The following is a 10,216-nucleotide window of genomic DNA, read 5'->3' as shown; positions in this document are numbered from 1 at the left end:
AGGTAAGTGCAGGACCATGGCTGATCTAAGATAGAGAACTCTTTAATATGTTTGTTGTGTGATGTTAGACTTGTTAGATTGTTGCTATGGACGTTAGGAAGCTTTCTTGTGGTTTGGGATCGAGTTTTGTGGTTGTAGGAACGAAGATCCGGCGAGAAGCTTCGGGGAAAACAAGATGCTTGGCATTGCGTCGGTCGATGCATATCTTGCGTCGGTCGATGCAAGTGCGAGGACGGCGCGTAAAACTCTAGGGTTTTCGTGTTATGTCGAGCATGCGTCGGTCAATGCAGATTGGGTGTCGGTCGATGCAAGTGTAACTTGCATCGGTCGATGCATCTCCATGTGGTATCGGTCGATGCGTGTTGGTGTCGGTCGATGCAGAGTCCTGGTTTGTTATTTGTTGTTTGTTGATTGTTGTTTGATGGTTAGAGATGACTCTATTGCTTGTGTGTATAGCCCAGTAGATGGGAGGATTGCCTTACTGAGTGTTTATAAAATACTCATGCATTGCAATATGTGTTTGTGGTGCAGGTAAAAGCAAAGTGTGATCGTGGAATCAAGGCAATGAAGAGGAGGATGTTCTAGGGACTCGGTTTGATGTTGTCTGGTATTGCTAGGTTGGTAGAGTTGGGTTATTAGAAACATTGCTAAGTTACTGGTTTCATGTTTCCTGATGTTTGGTTATTGGATATTGTTTATGTTGTACTATTGGTTTATTATTGGATTATTATTGGATATTGGTATTGTTATTCCACCGTTGATTGTAATTGTGGTTAGGTGGCTAGTATTTATAATAACAAAAGCCACATTTTTCTTACCCGCCCTAAGCCACAATTCGCCACGACACTGCTTAAAAGCCACAATACGAATCATACTAATGTGATTGGCTTCGACGCATTAGAAATTGTTGAACCTTTGATGATCCTAAATTAATAACGATAATGAGATTTACTGTTTAAAAGTCTTGGTTGTTCTTGCTCACCGATTTAGTAAAGGGTTACGGTGGAAACAGAGAACCATGATTACACAATTAAAAAAGGACTTTTAACCAACCCCGTGCATTATGCACCGCACCACACCACTTCCATAGTTCACCAACCCCACTATTGGATACACCGTCTCAGTAGTCACAGCAAAGCCCCATTTTTCTAAATCTCTTTAAAGTTTTCATTTTTACATGGCTTTTGTAAGAAAATTCTATTCTCCTCAATGTGACACATGGAAGTTGTTTAGTTCTAGACTCTAAACTAAGTGATGGTAAATCAGTGATCATTAGTTTTGTTGTTTTTGTCTAACTAATAAGTTATGGTAAATTGAGTTTTTCCTACACGTATCATCTCTTTACCTACTACATACCTTACTAGCAAATGTTATATTGATCATCCTAAGTTCCTAACTCCTAAGAGTTATCATAAACTTCTCTGTATGAAAACTCTTAGAAATATGCAAATGGTGGTTCAAGAGTGCGTGGTGGAGGAATACTATAATAAATTATATAATTTCATTGGATATATGAATCTTTTTCTTCCTTACAACTTTCCTAAAAAATACATATAAATGTTGACGTAAACTTTCTGTTAACTCACTCTCCTATTTCACTTTCCATCTCTAAGTCTCCATCATACATTTAATTAACGTGTACCCTTAAATGCTCTAAAACCACAACTTATCCCTTTAATATATACTTCAAAAAATACACGTAGTTATGGGCAATGGTCATGGTTTAGTGTGAGAGTTGTACGAACAGACATCGTCCACGCCATCTGACTAGTGACCACCATAGTTTGATCTTTAAATATTTATCATAATCATATCGAGATTTTGTGTTTGTTCAAATAACTATGCTAATGATTAACCAAATAGTAGCTTTTAGGGACAGAGAGTCACGGGTACCACTAATTTCTTTAGGTCCATGATTTCAGCTCTACACCTTTTAACATCATAGTCTCTGAATTTTTTGTTTCTATTAATTAATTACATTAATTACTCTTTTCTATTTAAGCCACTTGTTGCTTTTACACGGAGAGAGCTGTAGCAATACATAAGCTGCTAGCCAACTAACAACGAACCAATGGTTTTGTTTTTATCCACAGTCTCTTCTGAATTCTCTCACTAAAAGTTTCCATCTTTTTATAAATAAACATCAAAATTAGAGACAAAGTTGAGTTCTTTGGGAGTTGGAATCAGTCCCGGAAGTACAAAACAATGAAGCTGATTGATCGTAAAGTGAGAGTAGCAGAGTTGATTCTGAGGTGTTCTGTTTTCGCCCTTGCTCTCCTCGCTGCGATTCTCATTGTTACAGACGTTCAAGTGAAAGAGATTTTCATGATCAAGAAGAAAGCCAAATTCACCAACATGAAGGCACTTGTGTAAGTGTTTGCTCATGCCAAAACGAACGAAACCACTCAGTTTTTTTTGTATAAAGTTTACAGCTTTTAGCGATAATCTTTCTCCGTGTTTTCAGGTTTATGGTGGTCGTTAACGGGATAGCCGCGGGTTATTCTTTGCTTCAGGCGGTTCGTTGCGTCGTGGGTTTGATGAAAGGAAACGTTTTGTTAAGTAAGCCTCTGGCTTGGGCCATTTTCTCCGGCGATCAGGTGACTCTGTTTTTACCCTCTGTTTCTTGTTTGCTCTGGTCGAAAGTGAAAAAGTCCTAAGTTTTCTGTGACCTTAAAAAATTTACCGTATGAGTTTCATTCGTTTGGTAGGGTACAAAAAGATTTATTGGATTTAGGTTGGAAGAATCTTTCATTAATGTCAATGATCTATGACTGATCAAGAATGTTGATAAGTCTCTGATGGTCCTGCGATATAAAAGCATTGAAATCGACCTGATTTTTTGTATTCTAGTTCACATAGGGTTTTGTACAAGTGACATTGTCAATGACTCTTGTCATGTATGTATGAGCAGGTGGTAGCGTACTTGTGTGTAGCGGGGACTGCAGCAGCGGCGCAGTCTGCGGCTTTTGCAAAGCTAGGTGAGCCAGAACTCCAGTGGATGAAGGTTTGCGATATGTATGGGAAGTTTTGTAACCAGGTAGGTGAAGGAATTGCCAGTGCCTTGTTTGCTTGCATTGGAATGGTGTTGGTCTCTTGCATTTCGGCTTTCGGTGTCTTTCGTTTGTATGGTGGAAGCAAAACCCGGCTAAGCTCACGGTGGTGAAGGCATGTATTAGTTTTGGACCTACCTTGTTTATTTAAGGAACTTGTGTGTTAATGTTGTGATTTGTGTTCTCTTGTCTCAATGTGTATACGGTCTACTACTATCAAAAACTCAAGCTGCTCTATATATAAATACTAGAATTAGACTCTCGATAACTTTATAATAATTTTAACATATTTTAGATTTAATTAAATATTTAAAATTTTGTATTTTGTGTTTCGATAAATTATCTCATGTTTGTTATTTGTTTTGTTTTTAAATAAATATTATCAGTCACTTAAAATGAATGACTATTGATTAGTTAAGCATTAAACTGAAATTTTTTGTTAATATGAAAGGTTAATTTAAAATATTTAGTCTGTATCCCATAATATATAGAGCTCTTCATGTTTTGATGCACAATCAAGATGTACAAACATTTTACGTTGGGAAAAAGAACATTAATTACGTATAAAAATAAAATACGGCTAAGCATGGATATTATGTGTTAGTTTATCTGTTTTTAACATAATTTATAAAATATCAATATTTTCTAAGACCAGACAACCCCAAAAGGGCGAGACAGTAGCTTGAATTTTTTAAATAACCTTTTCTTGAGCCGAAACTCATGTTCTTCCTTCATTCTCTGTGTAATTAATTTCATTAATTAGATAACTAAAGGTAACATAAATAATTGTGATATTTATATATTACCAGCATGCTTCACACATGCTTAAAAGTTTTATTATTATAATTTGAATGTTTTAGCAATAAAATATTTTAATCTTAATGAATTATACAAATGACTTCAAATGCATTTGTGTTCTAGAAGTAGAATTCTTTGTGTTTCTTGATTAATTGCATTTGGAAAAGAAAGTTCTCTGTTAGATATTTCTATATTTTTATCACGTACTTTATATCTATTGAACATACTAAATGCAAACTGAATTTTAGTTTAGAACTGAGTAAAAAAATGTTATTAATATATACTGATATATTATTATATCAAATAAAAATTGTGTTAATGATTACTATTAAAAAAATCATTAACACAATTTATTATGTGTTAATATGCAATAAATTGTGTTAATTATTAACACAATTTATTGTGTTAATGATTACTATTAAAAAAAATCTATCATATTGTGTTAAGGTTCCAACAAACGTAGAATGTTTATCCCACACCACCAAATTAATCACAACCGTCAACAGCTTGTTCACAATTCCAAGAACAGTAAAACCCGTTGCAGAAATAGCCCGGCGACAAGAGAACCCGAAGAAAGAGATAGCCAAGCCGAACAGACACGATAAACCCACAGGTAAAAGCACTTGAAACGAGTACCAATCAGACTCATCAGTGATCTCGTGCTTAATCTTTTTCAACTCTCCCATTATAAGCAGCTCAAGGGGAAACAAAAGCAGAGCCTCAAGGTTATTGTAGAGAACAAGACCCCAAGTGTTTAACCCAATCGTCATAACCACATGCTTAATGTAAACAAAGTCTATAGTCATACTCACCAGATACGCAAGAGCCCAGCTATAAGCTGCGATCGTAAACTGATAATCAGTAAACACATAAATCAAACTCCCACCAAAGATAGTAGCCAAAGATCCCCACGTCTTAACAGACGGCCAAGGCTCGTGCAAGAAAAGGGTTTCACCAATAGCAACAAAGATAGGAACAGCAGAGCGAAAGACGATGAAAGTATCGACATTAGCGTGGAGGAGAAGCTCACTGTTGGTGAAAAGAGACAAGTAGAAGATCATAGCAGCGGGGAGAAACCTCCACATTGTCAAAAGATTGAGAGAGTCATGCTCTATAAGCTTCATCTGAGCACAGAGCAAAACACCAGCTGCACTTGTGAAGTACTGCATAGCGGTTAAGGCACCGGGGTATGGGAATTTCATGATAGCCCATTTGTTGATGATTGAGAGAAGAGAAGCTGAGAGGCAATAGCCAGCAGCTACACCATAGACTGAGGCTTGACGAAGGAATACACTAGACCAAGTCTCTTGGATTGGTGGCTCTGGAGCTATCTTAACCTCGATTATTGAAGTTTCGATTTCCTCATCGTTCGTCATCTCAGTATATATAATAATATATGATAATATATGCAATAAATTGTGTTAATGATTACTATTAAAAAAAATCTATCATATTGTTTTATATCTTTAAATTATTTTAGAATAAATTGATTTGATCTTTTGGCACAAAAACTACAAATATTATATTTTTTTTTTAACAAATGATTATTATAATAATATTTTGATAGCTTGAAATTAGTAAAGAATTTAATAACCATCATATTATATTTTTCCAAAATTATGACATTAATATTTAGATCTTTAAGTATTGGAAATTTATTTTTTCCAAAATTATAATATTAATATTTAGATCACTGCAAAATTATAATATTATGGTAATTATATAAAAATTTGATAAATGATACATATTCATATGATGTAAGATTTGTTTTTAATTTTTTCCAAACATCATGGGAGTTAATATGCAATAAATTGTGTTAATGATTACTATTAAAAAAATATATAATATCATATTGTTTTATATCTTTAAATTATTTTAGAATAAATTGATTTGATCTTTTGGCACAAAAACTACAAATATTATATTTTTTTCAACAAATGATTATTATAATAACATTTTTATAGCTTGAAATTAGTAAAGAATTTAATAACTATCATATTATATTTTTCCAAAATTATGACATTAATATTTAGATCTTTAAGTATTGGAAATTTATTTTTTCCAAAATTATAATATTAATATTTAGATCACTGCAAAATTATAATGTTATGGTAATATATAAAAAATTGATAAATAATACCTATGCAAAATTATAATATGATGGTAATTATATAAAATATTGATAAATAATATCTCTATATAATTACTAAAAGGACATTGCATATATAAATGTCAATATATATTTAAGTACAGAAATATCATTTAAACTTAGTGAATATAGAAAATAATGTATGTAATTTTGAGAAAAATAATTTAAAAGAATTTAATAATTGAGAAGTAAAGACATATGTCGAAAATATACGCTGCCAAATGTCGTCGTGTTATGCAAAGTTAGGAGAAAACCTTATCATATTATATAAGATAATCATCACAATTCGGTTGTTTAATGTGAACAACATGTGGCTTTTTTAACCACAAGCAGTGACAACGTTTAGTCTATTTTGGGGGTTGAGTTGCTTAATAACCAAAAACAGGAACATTAACTCATCCATTGATATAATGATGGATTACAACCCATCTTCTAAGTTAAAACTTAAACTTAATTTCATTTATCTCAATTTCATCAAAATAATCACCTCTGGCCAAAACTAATAGTTATATATAGTTGTGGCCAGGAAGATTAAGTTATATATAGACACTCATGGGAATGTTTGTTTTTTACATTTTGTTCTCTCGAGTAATCTATATAAGACACAAATTTTAGATAGGAGAAATATAAAAAGAAAGAAGTAGTAGAAGGATCGACGTTTGCAGAACGAATATGGAGAAGAAGGTGGCATTGGTGATGGCATTGATGTTGCTTATGTCTATGTTGGTTTCCGCCGAGGAAGCCCCAACGGTTGGACAGCATATAGACTCAGCCACAACCAGCGTTGGCAAATTCTGGAATGACAATGCCCGCCCTGCCATTGACTCCGTCGCCAACGCCGTTGAATCCGTCACCTCCACCGTCAAATCCGTCTACGGCTGGTTTCATGATAGAGCTACGTATGTATTCTAAATCTTTCTCCTACTTTCTGATTTTACATGGTACTTTAACGTTATGCAATGTAACTCTTCTGTTGCTGTTGTTGTAACTTGTAACGTTACATGGTAATATTACCATAACTATGTTTTGTTTTGTTTATTTGTAGGGATTTGGGACTCTAAAGATCTGTTAATGAGCGGAGGAAGGGGTTCGGGAAACATTTTCAGCCAATACGTTTGATCTTCATGTACTACTTTATTTCAAATTAATATTATAAAAAAAAGAAAAAAAAAATCTATATTTTTCTTCTAACAAATAAGAACTACACATAAATGAAAGCACAGAAACAAATCAAACAAATGCCACCTATCAACACAACAAACATATAATGATGTTTACAAAATTTACGAAAGTGAAAGAAAACAATGTAATCAGTTAAGAGGAAGAAGAGGGAAGAGAGTGGTTGGCGAGGAAGTGGGTGAAGAGGAAAAGAGCGAGACGAGGCTGAGACAATGGCACTTCATGCCCCGCGTCTCTAACCGTGGCGTACGTTAGCAAGCCATCCTCGTAAACCTGACTCCAACCTCCTACTTGGCCTTGTGCATGGTACCATGGATACCACCTTTTGCTGCTCCTCAATCTCATTGCATTTATCGAATGCCTCGTCCCACTTAACGGCAACACTGCGTCCGAGTCCCCACTAGAGAAATATTTAAGATTCTTATGTTAGAAATCTAAGATATAAAATATTAACTGCTTTGAAGCTCATTAACTTTAACATACATGATACAACAAAACATATACATTATAAAAAGATTATACCTGAAGATCCAAATGCGGAGATGAGCTTGAAGAAGATTCTTGATGATGGGAAGCATGGACTTGGGTGAGTCTTTCCAATTCTTTCTTATCACACGACTGCAAGGGGTCCAAAGTTTACTGCCGTTGAGGCGGGCATGGAAGGATTTTTGCACGTTGGGATCGTTCATATACTTGCGTGTGTATCCCACAACACACTCATCGTTCCCTCTAAATCGCCAAGCTTGCGTCCACTCATTTGATGATGATGATTGTGAGGGGCAGGCAGGTCTATTGATGTTGTAAGGGTCGATGTCACCAAACTCAGAAAAGGCTTGGTTCAAGGCAGCGTCGCAGTTGGTTTTGGGGAAGAGGATGGAGTCGTTGAAGCACCACTTGGTCAGGTCGTTGTAGCTTTCGTCCGATATGAGCCCGTGGTTCCACCAGTAGTCACGCTGCCCTTTGTTGTCATTGTAATTATCCACCAGAGGATTTCCCATCTTTCATTTAAAATAAATCATTTATTGAAGTATTCAACAATTGATTCCTAAATGTGTATAGAATATAAAATTCTTACCAGAACCCCTTTTAGATTGATAATGGGTTTTTTGACACCCTTGTTCCGGTTGACGATCAACTGAGCTAGCTCCGGAATGTAATGTCCTAATTAATCACCAAATAATGTCGTTAGTAACCATCATGCATATCACCCGTATGGTTATGGTATAAGTATTCATATGGTGTCACTAGTGAAGATTCAAGAAGACTTAATTTGGTAAAGTCAGTGTGGGGTTGTTGTTGAACTTTTATTTTTGCCACATTTTGACAAAACCCATTATTCCTCTAAAGTAGTTTTCCTTTTTTATTTTTTAATGACATTTCCGTTGGTTCGTAATTGGAATAGTCAATGAATTAAAAGAAAAAATAATTAAGGTTAGGAATATATCTGGTTTTTAACTATGCACATGCATCGTGCATATATATGCATGTATGGACCGGAAGCACATATCGTGTCGTATGGGTAAACAGTTATATCAAATATTAAAATCAAGTCAACAACCATAACCATTTGGTTCAACTGCTTAATATTTGTAGAATCTCACATGACTAATCAATATATATATTTTTTTTTTAAAAGAACAAAAAAAAAAAGTAAACAGTAAAATGAAGGAAGAGGAGAGTACCAGCGTAGCTCTCGCCGGCGATGTAAAAAGGCCTTTCCTTATACTCAGGGAACCTCTCCATCCATCTCACCAAGAATCTGTATGCATCCTCCCCTGTTTCCCACATCACATTTGGGTTATATATATTATAATTAATATTTATGTAACTCATCAATGTAACACTTTCATAATTATAATTATGAAAACTACATAGTACCTGTCCTCTTGTCTCCCACGGTTACTTCGTCTGACGAAGTGTTTGTGTAAGAGAAACCTACTCCCGCCGGTGAATCCAAAAACAACACATTCGCCACTACATACATTATATTGATATGAATTATGAAAATTACAAACAAACTTGATAGTATAAAATTCCAAAATCAAATGGAAGATTTAATTATACCTTTGTTCCAAGCATAGATATTAAAACGAAGAGTCTTCCCGTCGGGATTGATCCGAAAGGGACCAATCTCCTCAGAAGCACCGTAAGCAATGGAAGAGCACCCTGGACCACCATTGAGCCATAGGACTAATGGCTTCGTGTCGCTGGGCCTAGGTGTCTCGGTTAACCAATAAAAGAGTGCCCGTCCAGCCGTCGAGTCAACAGTGACGTAGCCAGAGAATTGAGAGAAATTGAGTTTAGGAGGTTGGCCTGGCAAAGCGATGATCTTGTCTTTAATCTTTTGCTCCTTATTAGCATCATCTCTACTACTGACTACGTCTACTAATGCAATCACCATGCATACTACAAGCATACATTGATATAGTTTTTTTGTGATCATCATCATCATCAAAGAAAGAGACTGCTTCTTTTTTTTTTTTCTATACTTCTCTCATTTTCCACCTTGATGTTTTTATAGAATAATTTGGCAAACGAGGGTCGTTGTCAACTTATGCCAATTTTACGTATTATATATGTGGTTTATTTAACATGTATATTTATATTATATAAAAACTGTTGATTGTAGTGCATATATGGTCAAATTAGCTTACTTGTAGTTCGAGTATATTGACCACCCTCTAGTTTCTTTACGCATTATTGCGTTTCTGTTTCATTGGCATCTTTAGGGTTGTAAATTGGTCTGTCCATAACCAAATGGGCATGTCCATTTGGACACATACAATTTATGGTCATTTATGTGTCAAGACCCAAATACACCCACACCCAAATATGTCCAAACCAAATAGGACCATGACCAATTGGTCTGTCCATTGGTTGCAGATTGAAGCAAAATTCATAATCTCATAAACTCATAATTATAAAGCTAAAGGTTTATAAACTCATAATTATAAAGCTAAAGATTTATAAATTCATAATACACTCATAATACACTCATAATACACTTATAATACTCATAAATACACGAAGAAAGAGAGAA

The 10,216-nt window shown here is 34.7% G+C and overlaps 4 protein-coding genes across 4 annotated transcripts; 2 read left to right on the top strand and 2 right to left on the bottom strand.

Moving 5' to 3' along the window:
• Positions 2,187–3,339, top strand: LOC104785965 (CASP-like protein 2B2). The gene is made up of 3 exons (XM_010511262.2): positions 2,187–2,369; positions 2,465–2,597; positions 2,912–3,339. Exons 1-3 carry the CDS (start codon positions 2,206–2,208, stop codon positions 3,161–3,163), a joined length of 549 nt encoding a protein of 182 aa, XP_010509564.1. The 5' UTR covers positions 2,187–2,205; the 3' UTR covers positions 3,164–3,339.
• LOC104788974 (GDP-mannose transporter GONST3-like) lies at positions 3,656–5,224 on the bottom strand. The gene is made up of 3 exons (XM_010514730.1): positions 4,265–5,224; positions 3,751–3,788; positions 3,656–3,659 (listed from the first exon to the last, which is right to left on the bottom strand). Exons 1-3 carry the CDS (start codon positions 5,222–5,224, stop codon positions 3,656–3,658), a joined length of 1,002 nt encoding a protein of 333 aa, XP_010513032.1.
• On the top strand, positions 6,573–7,152 carry LOC109132959. The gene is made up of 2 exons (XM_019245457.1): positions 6,573–6,896; positions 7,043–7,152. Exons 1-2 carry the CDS (start codon positions 6,670–6,672, stop codon positions 7,056–7,058), a joined length of 243 nt encoding a protein of 80 aa, XP_019101002.1. The 5' UTR covers positions 6,573–6,669; the 3' UTR covers positions 7,059–7,152.
• Positions 7,158–9,652, bottom strand: LOC104785963 (serine carboxypeptidase-like 28). Its single transcript, XM_010511261.1, has 6 exons — positions 9,241–9,652; positions 9,055–9,150; positions 8,859–8,951; positions 8,252–8,337; positions 7,699–8,174; positions 7,158–7,576 (listed from the first exon to the last, which is right to left on the bottom strand). The coding sequence occupies exons 1-6, from the start codon at positions 9,626–9,628 to the stop codon at positions 7,312–7,314; spliced, it is 1,404 nt and encodes a 467-aa protein (XP_010509563.1). The 5' UTR covers positions 9,629–9,652; the 3' UTR covers positions 7,158–7,311.

The sequence above is a fragment of the Camelina sativa genome, chromosome 5 (genome assembly GCF_000633955.1).
Source record: "Camelina sativa cultivar DH55 chromosome 5, Cs, whole genome shotgun sequence".
NCBI lineage: Eukaryota > Viridiplantae > Streptophyta > Magnoliopsida > Brassicales > Brassicaceae > Camelina > Camelina sativa.
This window is presented reverse-complemented; position numbering and strand designations above follow the sequence as displayed.

Coding starts and splice junctions, on each gene's coding strand:
- LOC109132959 (XM_019245457.1), top strand. CDS start 6,670: ATGGAGAAGAAGGTGGCATTGGTGATGGCATTGATGTTGCTTATGTCT.
- LOC104788974 (XM_010514730.1), bottom strand. CDS start 5,224: ATGACGAACGATGAGGAAATCGAAACTTCAATAATCGAGGTTAAGATA. Junction 3,789..4,264: donor ATGATAGATTTTTTTTAATA/GTAATCATTAAC, acceptor TTAATTACACAG/AGAATGAAGGAAGAACATGA.
- LOC104785963 (XM_010511261.1), bottom strand. CDS start 9,628: ATGATGATGATGATCACAAAAAAACTATATCAATGTATGCTTGTAGTA. Junction 8,952..9,054: donor CGTGGGAGACAAGAGGACAG/GTACTATGTAGT, acceptor TGTGGGAAACAG/GGGAGGATGCATACAGATTC. Junction 8,175..8,251: donor TCAATCTAAAAGGGGTTCTG/GTAAGAATTTTA, acceptor TTTAAATGAAAG/ATGGGAAATCCTCTGGTGGA.
- LOC104785965 (XM_010511262.2), top strand. CDS start 2,206: ATGAAGCTGATTGATCGTAAAGTGAGAGTAGCAGAGTTGATTCTGAGG. Junction 2,370..2,464: donor ACCAACATGAAGGCACTTGT/GTAAGTGTTTGC, acceptor CCGTGTTTTCAG/GTTTATGGTGGTCGTTAACG. Junction 2,598..2,911: donor CCATTTTCTCCGGCGATCAG/GTGACTCTGTTT, acceptor ATGTATGAGCAG/GTGGTAGCGTACTTGTGTGT.